This window comes from Poromitra crassiceps (genome assembly GCF_964638095.1).
Source record: "Poromitra crassiceps genome assembly, chromosome: 14".
In the NCBI taxonomy this organism is placed as follows: domain Eukaryota; kingdom Metazoa; phylum Chordata; class Actinopteri; order Beryciformes; family Melamphaidae; genus Poromitra; species Poromitra crassiceps.
The window spans coordinates 17,478,907-17,495,723 of record NC_139633.1 but is presented as its reverse complement, the minus strand read 5'-3'; the positions used below and the strand labels follow the sequence as shown (position 1 = coordinate 17,495,723).

The following is a 16,817-nucleotide window of genomic DNA, read 5'->3' as shown; positions in this document are numbered from 1 at the left end:
ATACAGACCATTTAATTGTTGTGGTTGGGAATCCAGTTCATTATGACATTTTGTGTTGGTGGCCAGACTTAACAAACAAGTTAATTAGGGATAATAGCTTCATGGGAGGCACATGTGCACAACATATTTGATCCTTGATGTGAAACAATAATCTGCACCGTCTTTGGATAACATGCAAACTCGATGCAGAAACTAATGTGAGCCAACTGCAAGTTTCAGTGAGCAATGGCAAGGATGATAAAAGTGCATCAGCCACATCATGTTCACTTTGATGCTTAAAAGATTTGTCATGTAAGGAATCCGGCCAATAGGAAAGCTGCACTGTAGAAAAGTGGGGACAGAGAAAGATTATGCTACTGTTTCAGTTTTTCTCTAATCAAGATGTTTAATAGCATTGCTTTATGCACAAGTGAGCCCATTTACAGTATTTTATATGTTTAGTGGAGCATAGGCTCCTGTAAATGTATCTTGCCTCTCAAACAGCCTCCCAACTTACTTATCTAACAGCATTATCATGAATATCTTTTATTTCAGATGCTGTATAATCAGAGGAAACTCTCTTTGTGGCATAAATATGTAGATCTTCCTCAGTGACCGCTATGAGAATTCCTACGGTAACCTTGAATTGCAAACTGACTAAACTGCCATCTATTGAGAAAGGAGTGGTATCACCCACTGACATGGTCCAATTGTAAAGAACCAACATCCACAGAACCACCATTCTTAATCATTAATGAATGCCAAGTTATGCAATTAACTCAAACACTATTTGCATACATGCAAATCATCTCTCTCACCCAATTGGACTTGCAAAGTGGGACGCTCTGTTCTCATTAGTTGACCCAAATCTCTCACTTGTAACTCTGGATTTCATCAAAGTTTAGTCAGGATCTAATATTTCCTTTCAAGTTAACAGAGAAGCACTGATTAATCATGTTGAAATAAGGAGTGCAACATGCCAATTCTAATGATCAGGGACATAATCATACAGACTGTGTCAACAATACTACAAATATCGACTCTGCAGTACTCCTAAGCTTTGGTCAATTAACTTTTACAAATACATTACCTGTAATGCACATGGTTTAGTTTAGTTTAGTGCTTGTGCTATTGAAATCTTGTTTTTCGCTCTTTGAGTTGCCAGATCTTTTGATACAAGAGCCAACAGTAAATGACCCTAAAGCATGAATTCTGCACATCTACAGCTACTACCTGTTTGTAAGTATTTTTTTTTGGCAAACTGGATCTTTTGGAGTTAGAGCCAGGTCTGACAGCTGCCCTGCCCATCAATAATGTTGGTCTCGACCATGTTTCAAGATGGAGACCAGTCACGTTACCTCATATCACAATAACAATCAGCTCTCAACGTAAGTCAAGTGTGACATCTGTTATGATGTGTGTCTCGTGACTCATCACCCCATCCTCAATAGCCAATCAGCCCCCGTCAATATGACGTCTGTTATGACGTCGCTGCTGAGCCTATGACGTGGCAGTATATGTAGCCATGGTCAGACTCAGAGCGTCATCAGCCTCTGCCTGACCATTTACCTCAGTGGTGGCTGTACCTGGGCCGATCGTCTTCTCTGGAGCTGTGTTTCGTGAATTCCCGAAGAATTCCCTACCGGGGGGGGGGATTCTCTATCCTAGACTGAGCAGATGCCCTCCTCTCTCACCACAAGAAGAGGGTCATCTTACCACGGCGTCATTACATGATTGAAATGTTTGATGACTATACTCATCACTTGATAGTACTGTTTGTAGCTTATTCTTTTCAGAGTCATTGACTGAAGTAAATTTCACTTAGCTCACTGTGTATGTGTGCATGGCACTGCTAGATTAAAGAGGTGGCCCAGGGGCACTTGGTTAATTTACAAAGCAATTGCTTTTATGTACAGTAAGCCCAATTCACTGTAGGTATTGTAAAAGCCTTCCGTTTAAGCAACACGAGATTCATTTATTGTTTGGTGTAATACAGCACTTCTTGAACACACACTCAATCATTTATGTGTGGAGGAATTATGCTCTCTTAGTAGTGGCTTACTGTGTGTACAGTGTATCTAATATTTATATCATCTCTCGAGTTATATCACAACTGTGTAACTGAAACACAGTGGCTTTGTAATCGGAGATCACAAAGAGTATTGTTTTAGCCATAGTTAGGCTAATGTACAACATGACTATAATGTAGCTTTCTTTTTATAGCATACAGGCACATTGGAAAGAATATTCAATGATTCCTAACTCTTCAATTATTCAACAAACCACCATTCCATTTCTTACGTATTGAAAAATGTATCGTGTGTTCAGTTGGGGTGATAAAACAGCATAAAATGCAATTTTAGAATCAAAGTACCTTTTGTATTGGATTCCTTGCTTTTGTGTATTTGTACAATTGGACTACAACCTGGATCCCCATGGCGAGTGGAGGCGGCGGCCGGGTTGTGCTTTCATTGCAGCCTGCTCTTCAAACATTCATGTCAAGTAACAACATCATTTATGCCGTGAAAATGGAGATCCTGGGGACTCAGTGTAGGATTTTCCCCTTTCTCTGCTCCTGTGAGAGGAACGTTGTGAATATCTTACAAATTCAGCATGCAGTGCAGCGAACAATATAGACCAGAGAACAAGGTCAGAACCGTCCGCATGGTCTCAACAGGGCCCTTCGCCTCAATCCTAGGACCTTTAAGGTCAAAGCTAACCTGTTCCCTTGCACTTCAGAAAATAAACATTGAGATGATCACATATACTTTTGCACTTCTGATTTAAAGTGAGACCTTCATGAAATGATTGAGTTTGAGCTAAAATAAAAATAATATCTTTTAAAAGTACTTAGTAACAAACATTTCTGTTAGTAAGAGTGAGGAGGATTTTTATTAGTTTGTGTGCATCTGGAAAAGCCTTTCTGAAGCCAGTAAGTGTTTAGTAAAGGATTAATGTGCAAGGCCTTGATTGCGTTTAACCGAACAGGACCCAATTAGCATAATAGGCCTATTTCATTCTCTTTGAAGTCCAGAGCATAGAATAACAAATGTATATGAACCAGCAGCCAAACGTCAATACATGGAAATGCCACAATCCTCTGTGGAGGGTCTTGGGTGAATTTCTGCAGGAGGAGGGGAAAAACATCCCATTTTTATTGCAAGATAAGCACAACAGAGGATGCGATGGGTCTTCTAGCCACCAGGGCCAGCAGCAGGCACCGTGGGGCCCCACTCCTGGAGAAGAGACGCAGGCAGAGGGGATGTGGAGGGCGGCTCCCACTGTGGAGCTGAGGGAGGTGCATCCTCTGTCTCAGGTGCTTTCAAAGCACAGCCCCGGTGCAAACGAGGGAAAGTCATTACTCTCCAATTAAAGAGAAACATCTTACTTGGGGAGGGAGCTGCAACAGAACGGCTCACTGCCAAACAAGCGGGTGAAGCCAAGGCGCGGTTTCCATAAACAGTGGTTCTCAACGTGGGGTCCGGGGACCACCAAGGGTCCTTGAGGGGGTTCCAGGGGGTCAAGTGTTCAACTTAATAATTATTTAATTGACAAGAAGTTAACACAATTAGAGGATGTACAACAATTACTATTTTGATCAGCTTCTCCGTTATCTCTCTACAATACAGATTGAATTCTGGACAAACTCATATCTAACATGTTTTTTTTGGGTCAGATTTGGGTTCAAGAGATAAATCTCATCAAATAGGGGTCTGTGGCTAAATTAGGGGTCGTTGATATGAACAAGGTCGGAGCTGTCGTGTACAGTACATTATACAATGTGTGTGAAGATGATACAGCAATTAGCTTCAGTGTTCATGAAACATATTTAGTTTGTGTTAGAAAAGTGCAAATTTAGCAATATAAGAGTAGCACATTCTTTAAAAAAATGCATTCTTTTTTTATTCAGAAGTTCATGTATTACTCAGATTTCTTTTACAATTGCAATGGAGACATAGTTCATGATTTAAAGATATGAATTCTATGCTTCAGATTCCAGAGTTATTACTATCCACCTTCTTGGTTGAAAATGTAGACACGGAATTAAAAATGCCCTTTTAGATGGAAAAGCTTTGAACTTAAGAAACATTTGAAGAAGCTTTTTTTGTATTGAAAGTTCACCTCCTTTGAGCATGCCATAGTTGGATTCCCTTTTCAAATAATAGAATGAAGTTTAATAAGTCAAAGCAATCAATGTGGATGTTCAAAGAGAATCCCAGAGCTATGATGAGTGCACATTTTGTACTTTTCTTTTGTACATGATTAGAATGAAAATACGCTCAATATCAATGACATTATATAAATGCTTTTTTTAACCAATACTTTAAGAGTTAATAATTTATCCAGGAGTTGCCTTCCTAAGACTTCAGCAAACTGACAAAACATTAGTCAGTTAATATAAAATGACAACATTATCAAGTTTTGAGAGATATTCACCTCTCAATCAAAATAAGACCAATATCAAAGAGTTAACAACATAATGAAAATGCTATTCATATTCTCCTTGAAGCAAAAATCCACCCTAAAACTGAATTCACGCATGTTGTTCATGCGTTTTGGAGGAATTTGGAGGAACTATTTTCTTTTGACCGAACTACACCCGCTAGCTGCTAGTCAAGTCAAGTCAAGTTTATTTATATAGCCCTAATTCACAAGCATGTCTCAGAGGGCTTCACAGAAAGTATGTCTAGCTGATTCTAGCTAACACACAGTAACAAGAATATACAGAATAAAGATAACATTTGAACAATTGGATAATATAGAAAATATAGAAATGAAGAGAGAGCAGAGGAGAGAGCAGGAGAAGGGGGAAGAGCAGGGGGAATGTGAGAGAGTGATGGGGTGGGGAGGGAATGGGAGATGTTGGAGGGTATAGGAGGTGGGGAAGGAGCAAGAGGAGAGAGCAGGAGAGGGGAAGGGGGAGGGGTGTGGGGGAGAAGAGAGCAGGGGGAGGGAGGAGGTGGGGAGAGAATGAGAAATATAGACGCACATCTTGCAAACGGACATATGTCAATTTCTAAGCAACCAAACTATGCCTATTTTAATTGGCTGCAAGCCTTTAGTAATGAGTCCTTTTGCCAGATAAGCACATGTTCACATATAGAGCTTATGGGTGCCTTGCTAGCTAGTTCCTACATAAGACTGCAAAAGAAAATAGTTCCTACATGAAACTGCTCACAACAAAGTCTGTGCATTACCTTGAGTAACCGGGTCATGATTTCTGGAGTTTTTCAAATGTATTTTTTTGGTGCTTCGAGCACTACAAGCCGAGTGCCATCCAGTTCCATTGTTCCAGGCAACTATCCCAAAACGATATAGATGGATAAATAGCACTACAGGTGAGAGGAAAAATATGTATTTTGGATTTTAGGGTGAGCTGTCCCTTTAAAGGTGTAAGACATCTTTACTGTCCCATAGAAGCATAAATGGCCATAAGATATGAAGTCTTGGACTATTTTCAATAATGAAGACTACTTAACAGCCAACGCCCAGTCTCGTCATATCACAGTGCACGCCCCCTTTCTTTGAGGAGGTATAACCCATTCATTGTTAGGCTCGCCCCCTCTCTCTGATGCTGTCTCCTCACCCATTCACAGTTTACCACACATGTGGCAATAACCAATCAGCCCAAGGTATTCCTCTCCAGCTGATCCCAATCACCTAATCAGTGTAGTATATCAGGGTCCATGTTTACTCTGTTTGCTATGTGCTGTGTATGTGTCATTCTCAGTTGCTGATCATCATCGCTGAAGCAGTTGTTTCACCCCACCTCCTCCCCTGATCACCACCATCGGTCATGACTCCTGATTGAAGAATTCCCTATGGGGGATTTCCTATCCTATTCTTCACTGACGACGCCCTCTCATCATCTCAGGAGAGCGTCATCATATCATGGAGTCATACGCCAAAATAATTGTTGTATCATTAAAGCTTGTTATACTTTCTACTAGTCTCTCATTATTAAAATCTGTATGGGTTTGATTGATCAATAGCAAGACTCGATGATTACTTATGGTGCTTGGATTTCTGTCTCACTTTCTGCATTCTCATTAAATGCTTGATTGTTTCTGTAAGTCGTGCCACAGAGTTTCCAATCATTTGTTCCTTAATAGAGGACGATAAAATGTCCCTATAACTATTGCAGAGGGTTTCTTGAAAGTTTCTTTAAATATTTGTCTGATATAATATAGCCATGCACAGTTGAGTCTATATGGCGTGCAACTCTGTCTAAATAAATATGACGCAAATAAATACGTCTATTCAAATATTGTGTTAATATCTTTAATATTCACATTTTTATAAATTTCCATTGTGCAACCTTTCCCAGTCATACAGAAAATATGTTAAAGGTTATTTCCATCCTGATGTAAGCAAAAATAAAATTCATTTTGGCAAGCTAATAAGAGGCTGGCAGTGCTACAGTAGATACATACATTATTATATTTCAAGTGGTTTGGTGTAAGAATATCATCTGAGTTTGACAAAAAATACTATTGTCACAACACATTCCGTACCTTCCAGAAGATGATTACTCACACATTCCATGTCTGGAAAAAAAAACACAAGTTCCCAGTTGAGAACACAAGTTCCCAGTTGAGAACACAAGTTCCCAGTTGAGAACACAAGTTCCCAGTTGAGATCACACTGCAAGTAAACGCATTTCAGTCATTCCTTGAAAATATCACTTTCAATTCTTCACAATGACACAGTACACACTTGAAAGTGCAGTAACATGTATAAAAAACATTATTATGGGATTAACATGTGTTAGACACTTTCAAAGTTAATAAGCACAGCAGCCTCCACAGCAAAGGCTTCTGTTGTTTTCTTCAGGAAAATAGCTTTGAGCAACTATAGAAATGCGTTACCAAGTCAGTCCTGCGTGTGCCTCAAGAGTGCAGGTGAAATGTTTACTACAGTTCTTCTACTATAGCAGTGCAGTGTAACTGTCCAAATCAAACATCGTCATCCTCCTTTCTCGCAGAATCCAGGTGTTTGTTGTCGTTATGGAGTAGCACCTCAGTGTCCAGAAACTGCTTGAGCTAAGAAGTGACGAGACAGAAAGAAATAGTAAGTGCAAGAATTGAGTAAATATCACATAAAAATATCAGAGTGGAGAGTGGACTGTATCACACTGAGGTATAGAGACACTGCATGAAATAGGCCACGCCCATCACGGGGGAAAGCGTTCCATTCACTCCCATACACCAGCATCATTTTCTTTGAATGAAACATAGCTAAAATAGTTGTGCGGTGGGCTGCGCAGACAACAAATGTAAAAAAAAATCGCCAATTCAAGTTTTTTTGTACTCCCGAGCAAAACAAGGAAGCCATTGAGAATTGTCGAGAAGAAAAATGTGGATCTAGCTGTCAAGGAAGTAAGTTGGAGTGTTCATCTTCCGTATATCTTTGTGTGCAACACGTGACATAGGAGAACGCCAGGATTGGGGGGGAGTTTTTGTTTTCCCCCCATTTGGGCGTGGTTTCTGAACGATGACGCGCTCCATGAAGTGCATGAAGCCACAAATGAATGAATGTGCAACAAAGGAAATATGTAAGAGTCAGGAAAAAGCTGTGTCAGCTCCAGAGCCATCAGTGTAACACTCCCCACTCTACAGTACATACAGCAAACCAAAAAGACATCATCAGATGTAAGGCACCACACACAGAGGAAACCATGGAACAAATGAATGAATGGATGAACAGTACTTTATCTATGGCGATGCATTCATTGTGTAGGCGTATATGTATACATATATACATACAGTACTTTTTTTAAATCACGTTTTCTCAGATTTTTCTCCCATTTTCTCCCCAATTGTACTTGCCCAATTCCCCCTGCTGGGCCGGGCAGACGTTGCTCCACCCCCTCTGCCGATCGTAGACTAGCAAATGCTTCCTCCGACACATTTCCAGTCGCTTCTTTTTCACCTGACAGCGAGGAGTTCACCGGCAGGACGTAGCGCGTGGGAGGATCACGCTATTCCCCCCTAGTCCCCCCCCCCCCCCCCCAACTGACTGACCAGAGGAGGCACTAGTGCAGCAGCCAGGCATACCCCACCGCCTTCCCACCTGCAGCCACGGCCAATTCTGTCTGTAGGAACTTCTGAGCAAGCTGGAAGTACCGCTGCTGGGAATTGAACCCGGGTTTCCGCAGTGGTAGGTGACATTTGACACCATTTCTCAATGTGTCATTTCACATTCAAAGTAATAAGACATAACAGTCTGTTGCTATCAAAATACTGCTGGATTTCATTGGATTCCCGGTTTGAGAGCAATTATGTGAACATGCTACAACTTTTTACACTATTTTGATAAGCATGTTACTGTAATCAGTACTTAGAAGAAACACACATATTATTGTCTGAATGTCAGTGGACAGAGATTGTGATCTTCAGCTCTGGACATGAAGCTGTGTCAAACCACAGTGAAACATTTCCAAACCAACTACACATCATGGCCGACCTCTAACAGCAGACCTGAACATGAGAGAGCTGCAGGAGAAGTTTTGGAGACCAAAGGCATCACATGTAGGAAGGTAATACACAGAACAGCATGCGGTTACACAGGAATGCTTGTTCTCCCCATGGAACAAGCAAAAAAGATCGGAGTGAGATAATGTCGCGTTCACGTCATGTTGGATTTACCGTAAATATGACTATTGGTATTTACCACTAGGATGTGGGATTTTTTTGTTGGCTTCGATTTCGCTCACAGAGAATCCACCAGTGTTGACAGTCCAAGATAATCAAGCCAAAATGATTAGTTATATTCACAGTAATACAATGAACTCTGCGTAAGAAAATTGAGTAGGCTACTACTGCCTGCTGCAGTTTGTTCATGCTTGGAGAAAAAAAAGGGTTTATTTGATTTGGGCGTTCAAGCAAGTTAAACACGTTGAACGCTTCCAAGTTGGAGGAAAAAGATGTGATCGCGTTCTTTCGCTTTTTTTTGTCCGATATGAGGTGAACACAGCATAAGGCTCTAAGGTTGAAGGTCAAACACACCTAGACGGACACCCTGACACGTACTGTATGTGTATGTGTGTATGTATGTATGTATGTGTGTGTGTTAAGTACATAGCATGTGTACAGGTAGTACACATTTAGGATACACGATAGTTAATGGCGGGTTTATGGTTGTATAAATGAGTCAGTGAAGATCCAGACCCCAAATTAACAGTCTAATCTGTGCCAGTTCTGACTGATGAATAGAAGTTAACAGTCTAATCTGTCAGTTGTGACTGATGGATGAAAGTGAATCAATACAGTAGTAACTGTCTCTCTGCATGTACAGTCGTCTCGCTGGCCAGCCTCCCCTCCCTTCCGTGAGAGGAGTCTGGCTGCACAGAAACAGGCTGCTGGCATAAGCCCTCCCCTGCTCTACAGCTGCTCTCCCATTGGAAGCGTCGATTTCAGACGCAGGCGGATTTCCGCTCCCCGCTTAAGAAGCTCTGTCATTGGCTCCGACCATGTCAATCAGAGCGGCTTCCACTCCCTCCTCCCTGTATGTCGCTGTAAATTGTCCCCTGCCGCCGCAGTGAAAACAACAACGCTAACTAGCTAGCAAGCTAACGGCAGAAACCTACACGCTAGCTCATTGCTACATGCTGAAAATGGCAAGTTTGGATTGTTGGAAACTATTTTCCAAGGGCACTGCCGCTAAGCGCCGCCCATCGCAATTCCATAATGGTGACCAGCGCCGCCACACTCCTCTCACGGAAGGGAGGCCAGCGAAACTACTACATGTACAGTAACATGTACAGTAACAGCAGTGACATCTAATGTGCTTTCTGTCTCATTGCTGCCATGCTACAGATGGCAGGCTAATTGGTGCTGTCATTGTGCTCAATCAAAACAGTGTTTTTTTGTTGTTGTTAATTACTCACAATGCTACACATAGCTATGTTTGTTTCAGCCCCTTCCTGCCTCGATCACCCATAAATATTTTGGCAGAGCTACAAAAAAGGAAAGAAAAAAACAAAACAATTTACACACAATTATCACAGTGGGATGAGCGGACTGCATGCAGATGCGTGCGTTGATGGTAATGGCCCTTCTCTAGTCTAACCTAGACAAGATGTGTGTCTTTGACAATCACAACAGAGCAGTCAGCATGCAGCGGCGAGGTGCAACGCACACGGGAGGAGCCTGCTTGTTAGGGAGAATTAGCCAGGCTGCCATCACATTAGCAGCATAAACATGCGGTCAGGTCTTACTTGATCTCTCTGATTTAGACAAACGTGTAGTGAATTCCGTTGCTTAGAGGAGAGGGCGGCGCCAGAGAGACAGGAGGGAGAGGAGGCGGAGGAGGAGGGGGCGGGAGTGGAGGGGAGGGCATGTTAGCCTGCGGTGGGACTACAGAGGGGTGGACTACAGAGGGTGGGACTACAGAGGGGTGGACAGAGGGAAGGAGGGGGGGAGAGAACCAGTCATTAGTCAAAGGGATGGCATTATAGCCTCTGGCACCTGGGTGGGTGACACCCACTATGACACTGTGTGCTTCCTGTGCCATTCACAAGCAGTAATCAAAGATACTCTCAACAAATGTAGACGTAAAAAAAAAATTGGAAATACCCATTGCAACAAATGTATTTGATTAAATGACACGCACAAAATACACCTTTGACATCATGTAAAATGTAACCCTCATCTATTCAAACTATAGGAAGATCAATGAATGAGGGAAAACTGGAGGTATAAGTCCAAGACGATGAGTAAAGTAAAATCTCAAGACTCCAATGACAGATTGTGTCTCTGAATCCCTGTTTTTAGAGTGTTGCAGACATGTACTAATAAAAGGATCGCATCTGTATTTTATATTAGCAATAGGTGCACGCAATTAAACAGAATCATATCTGTGATTTCAGGACCACAATGAATCAGCAATATGCATGTTTTTGATATTGTTTAATTTGAGAGGATACGTATATTTTAGACAGATGAAGAGAGAGTTCACCCTAACTCTTGGAATGGATTGTCTCAATTGTCTCCCTTATTTACGCTAACTGTTGTGTTACACCATAAATTATGGCCGTTCTGGCTTTCTGTGACCACTGACAATATGCTCGTCAAAAATGTGGGGCTCCCTGCAGTCTCATGCCTTGGTGGTGTTTTGGAGCTCTTGATGCAATTTACTTAGAATAATTACCTCCTCCAAGGAGGTTATGTATATAAGTTGAGGCCCAATGTGCTACAGTAGACATATATATGGGATATGCTATTCAACCAAATTTGACATCTTTGATAATACTAAATTATTTCAAAAAGGCATATGGGTTAAGAGAAACTAATATTGACAGTACATTTCTCCTGCATCATCAACCCTTTGGGTCTTATTGTGTGTTCTGTGTGTAATGTCTGCTTTCTTTCTCTCTCTCTCAATTTTTTAACCTTTTTAGTATCAGCGTAAGAAAACCATAGCAATGGACAGTTCAAACAGCACTAGATGAAGTCCCCCCCCCCCCCACCGCCAGAATTACAGACACCTAATTATAACCTACTCTATAAACTACTATTATAAAGTACTATTTTAATATATGTGATAGAAACGCTGCCCATTTCTGCTTTTATGTTGGCATTATTATTGAAGTCTCTCATGCATAATGCCGGGGGAAAAGATTCTTCTTTTAATTCGGGGGGATTTGAAAGTGGAGCAGCGCACCTTACTTTTACACCAAAGGGAGAGAGAGAGAGGAGTCATTGATTCAGACTCTACTGACAAGATGCCACAAGTTATATTCTCTGACATTTCTCCATGCGGGAAATAATGTTATAATTGTTGACTTTGCTTCACTGTGCATATTAAGCTTCCTCACACGCCGACAGCTTGAGTGTTACTGTGTGTGACAGATGTGTGTGTGTGTGAGTGTGTGTGTGTGTGTGCGCGTGCACGGTGCATGTGTGTGTGAAAGAGAGAGAAAGAGACAGATAGACGCATCTGACGATCTGCTGCTACTGTGAAAATGAACTCGTGTGCCCGCCTGCTGTAGACCTAAAAGAGATGAAAAGTGAGCGCAGTGTCTCTTTTATGCAGGTTCAGAGCTGCGTTCAAAGCAGGCAGCTACGTGCTGCAGAGGGGAGCGCCTGAGCATAGTTTGACTGGGTCATTGATCCGCGCACAAAATGGCCTCATCAAGAGATTCCTCCCCCTGTCTGAAAGGTTCCACACGCATTGCAATTAGAGACTAAGCTCCTAAGATTTTCCCTAATAAGGAATAATGTTCAGTTATTAGGAAATGAACAGCCTTACTGCTCGCCTCTGCACCTATCCCCATCTCATCTCCACACCATCAAGCTAGTGTTGAAAAGGCTGCCCTCCCTCCCTCTCTATATCCCCTCTTCAACCGAAAGGATGTCAAAGTGATGCCGGAGGAATTTGACTGATACTGTCAGTAGACGTCCGTTCCCCCCCCCCCCACAGATACTGTCATTAAATGTGAAAGTGTCATACTTGCATTTGAACGCATTTCTAAAGCAAAGATGGCCTACTTAAGTACTACAAATCCTAAGTACACACAGAGTGATGTTGAAGGATGTAGACTGACCTGCGACCTGCTTGCTCTTGAGGGAGGCCTCTGAGGCCAGAGCGTAGGACATGGTGATGATCCTCTCCTGCTCCTGCAGAGCAGAGTCCAGGCCCACCTCGGCCTTGTCCGGAGACATGGCTGGTGCCAGGTTCTGCACACTGTCACAATAAAAGCACCAAACTCACCATATACACTATTCCATTCATAATGATACTTAGTTAATTCACAAATTAACTTAATTCAAATTCAGCTTGAACCTGACCCATTTGGTTGAACTGGTCATTTGTCTAACTAAGAATCAGTCATATATATCAGACAAGATTGATGTGTTTTTTTTACCTGGACTTGGCCAGGATGCTCTTGATGCGCTCCACCTTGCGATGGCGCTCCTCCACCTCCTGAGGACTGAGCGGCTCTTCAGGCTCGGAGTCCACATATCGCTCTGGGATTAACACCTTCTGAGGCTTGGACAGCTACAGGACACACAAAAGGTAGTGTGGTGTTTGCATAATTGCAGATACAAATGCCTAATCCTCACTTTTATATATAATTATTATATATAAAAGTGAGCAAGTGGGCTCAGTCAATACATTTTTGTCCCACTGATGCTGTCACAATGCCTATGACTCCATAGGCATTGTGACATCATCAGTGATGCCAAAGGCGTGACATCATCAGTGACAATGATGTCATCAGTGATCAGTGCGCAATTGTGCGCGGCGCATGCCAATAGAGCAGGCGAGGCCACGCAGCTCGCGTGTGGGGAGCCCGCGCATATATAGATTCCTTTATTTCCCAGAATGCCGTTTGACAAAACCAGAGAATGTGCCTGGAGAGCATTTCAGTTATGGGCTTTAGGTGGAGGTGAAGAGTTTTTGCAGTTGAGAGAAAGCGGTAACTGCGCCCCTTATTCAAAATGCAAGAAACACGTCTCATTGCCGCATTGGCTTGAGGATTTATCCCTGTATGACTGTATGACGTCAATGCATCCCGACTGAATCCCGTTCTCTTTGATTCTGAGACTGACAGCAAAAGCTGAAGTTTACTGTTGATGTTTGAGATAAATGAAAAATGTTCTCCTTGCACGTGTAGCTGTGCAGGAAATATCTCGACATGGGGAATATTCCAGGGGAGTGAGACGAACACAAACAACAAAAAGGATGCAGAAATGCAAGCTCCATCACAAATAGCTGCATTTCAACAGGGTTACACGTGCTTTAGTGTTGATTTCTTTCCCTTTAATCATACGTTCCAATGGTCGAGGTCAAGGCAATTAACTGCATCTTTTTGTTGAGGCCAAGGTCATTCAGTGTATTCCTTTGTTGCCATGAAGGTCATCAGCTGTGTGTCTTTGTTGAGACAAAGATAATTGACTGCACCTCTTTGCTGAGGTCCAGGTCGTAGTCTAGTGGCTCCAGGTCTTGCTGGTGGGCGGGAGGGGTGGCGGCGGTGGAGCGGAGGGTCAGCCACTCATCAGACTGCGAGCGGGGCCTCTCCTCCCGGTGCTCCGCGGGTCTCTCCTCCCCCTGGACGCTCCTCACGCCCCGCGCCTCCTCCCCCTGCACGGCCCGCTCCAGCAACTGCAGGTCAAACTCCTGCTCTCTCCTCCACTGCACCAGGCACACAGAGAACAACAACAACAACAACAAACAACTGTTCAATGACAGGATGATAGCAGACATTTTTCTTGAAGAAAATGTGAAATTATTTTTGCTTCACTTGCCTTCACACATAATTCCTTGTAACAAGCACATCCACTTGGAAAGCACAGAAGTTATAGCGTATCATATATGTTATCATAATCGTATGTGTGTTTTAAAAGGCTGCAGTGTGTGTGAGTGTGTGTGCCTGTGTGTGTGAGAAAAGAAATAGAGAGGGCATGCATAGAAAAGTGCATGTTTTTATATATATACAGTATATAAGATTAAATCAAAAGCACCAAAATCACAGCATGCTGAAAACCCTCTAGCACAGTGGGGGACAGTAAAATGCAACTGAAACGAAAAGGGAAGATAGGGAAAGAGCTATTTTCTCGCACTGATGACCGATGAAAATGCTTAGACCCACACAAGTCCAACTGTGCTTATTTGACAGAAAAAAGAGAAGGAAAATAAAAAATAAATAAAAACACAGCAGGGACACCACTGTATGTATTCACAACACAAATGTAATGAATAATAATGAATAAAAAAAACATGGCAATGTGTGTTTATTAGAAAAATGTTTATTTCTTATTTGCAAACATCCACAATTATGGAAAAAAGGATGGGTTTCTTAAAACCAATGACCTATGAGCAGATGAAAATACTGAGCAAGCACTGAAATCACTTTACCTATATGATTACCTATTTGATATGAAATGGATGTCACAGACATTAGTACTATCAAAATAAGAAGGCAATGCTTCAGTTTATAAATACTATCAAAGTGGTGACAGGCCCCGATCCACAAGGACCCAAGACTTTATCCTCATGTCACTGAAAACAAAATGTCTGCAGAAATGTGATGATGAATTTTACATGCGTAGGCTAGGATAGGTATCGCTCACTGTATGAATGTCTTGTCAGTGGAAAGATAAGTAGTACAACATGGGCACTCTCTCTCTCTCTCTTTCTCACACACACACACACACACACACACACACACACACACACACACACACACACACACACACACACACACACACACACACACACACTCACTCACTCACTCACTCACTCACTCACAAATGAGGACTGGTGGAGACAGTAATAGCATTTCATTGGAGAATGGAGGACATTAGTATCTAGGCTAGTAGAAGGATGGGACTGTGGTGAGCAAACTCTCTCTTCTGAAAGTTTCACTCACACTTGGAGAGGAAAACAGCATAGCAGCATAGCAGGTGGGTATTAACATAAAGTCAGAGTGAAAGCAGCCACAGCAGAGAAATGGAAAGAGCAGTGACCAGAGGCACGAGAGTTATGGGTAAAGCAACATGAGGTAAGATATCATCTCAAAAATGGATGAAGGAAAGGCTAATCGCATAAAAGCCCTGTGTCAATGAGGTTATTGATTATTATGTTAGTTTCACATCATTCTGGACACCCAGAGTCAGATCAGTCAGACGACTAATAATAAGACTCTGGGAGAGACGGCTGACGTTTTGGGGTTTCCGGTGTTGAGCGGACGTCCGCGCCAAGATGTCTGCTGTTGGTTTTGTTTACAGTCCCATTGACGCGAGAATGGAGTTGGAGTTGATTCGGTCGATAAGTTTGTAGGTGCATTTTGGCTCATCTCTATAAACAGATAAGTTTGTAGGTGCATTTTGGCTCATCTCTATAAACAGATCACGGCAGACGAGACGTCGTCAGACTGTAAACAATGACGGAAGCGGAAATCTTGGTGCGGACGCCTGCTCTACACCGGAAACGCCAAAATATCGCCTGTCTGTCCCCGAGTTTGATCAGTTGTCAGACCGATAGACTCTAGGTGCCCAAATTGGTTTAACATCACATGATACATTATATTATATTATTTGTAGTGATTCCTCTTCTGTGTAGATAAGAATCACCTCTATTCACTGTAAACGTAACTATTTCCATTTTATAATAAACACCATTTTTTAACAATCGTATTGTAAGTATTATAAACAGTTTTATAACCCTTTTTGAAATTGTGATACAGTATTTGAAGGAGGAACTATGTTACTGTATAAGTGGCAGAAAGCCTTTGTCTGTCATTCAAAGTCTCCAGATAACATGCATGACAATAACATGCATGACAACAGGTACAATGACAGCCACATGATACTGGTACCACACTGTTCATGCCTCTCATCGCCAATCTGATATATTGCTGTCGACTGTCTTGTGTCCGGTAGAAAAGCCCTGCTAACATTAGTGAGGGCATGCACGCCGTACGTGTTTTGGCTGTCGTCATGCATTGTGGTGTGACGTGTGAAACTGCTCTAGTAACATACTGAGCCCAAGTCTGCAGAGAGCGAGCGCGAGGATGAGGAGGAGGAGCGGGCTGGTGAAGAGGCATGGCGGTCTCCGTGACTCAGGGTGCGTTTGCGCTGGCGGACGAGGGCCTTCTGGTGCCTCTTCATCCTCTCCAGCTGCTCGTCGGCGCTCATCTTCCCCCTCGGCTGCTGCTGCCCCACCTCCCCAGAGTACAGACGCTCCAAGGCACTCTTCCTCTCCTGAGAGCAGAAGAAGAAGGGATATATTAGGACAGAGAGCCACGCCCAGCAGGAAGAGAGGTGAGAGCAGAAGAAGAAGACAGAGAGCCACGCCCAGCAGGGAGAGATGTGAGAGCAGAAGAAGAAGAC

The 16,817-nt window shown here is 42.6% G+C and overlaps 1 protein-coding gene across 1 annotated transcript in view; it reads right to left on the bottom strand.

The window, feature by feature from the left end:
• Positions 1 to 10,212: 10,212 nt before the first annotated feature.
• plekha7b (pleckstrin homology domain containing, family A member 7b) overlaps positions 10,213 to 16,817 on the bottom strand; it is a gene marked incomplete at both ends in the record, with an annotated part of 118,196 nt that continues 111,591 nt past the window's right edge. Inside the window, 5 exons of the mRNA XM_083651268.1 lie at positions 10,213 to 10,367; positions 12,527 to 12,666; positions 12,848 to 12,981; positions 13,888 to 14,118; positions 16,467 to 16,688. Of these exons, the coding sequence (XP_083507394.1) occupies positions 10,213 to 10,367; positions 12,527 to 12,666; positions 12,848 to 12,981; positions 13,888 to 14,118; positions 16,467 to 16,688 (882 nt within the window). The remainder of the gene's footprint in view (positions 10,368 to 12,526; positions 12,667 to 12,847; positions 12,982 to 13,887; positions 14,119 to 16,466; positions 16,689 to 16,817) is intronic.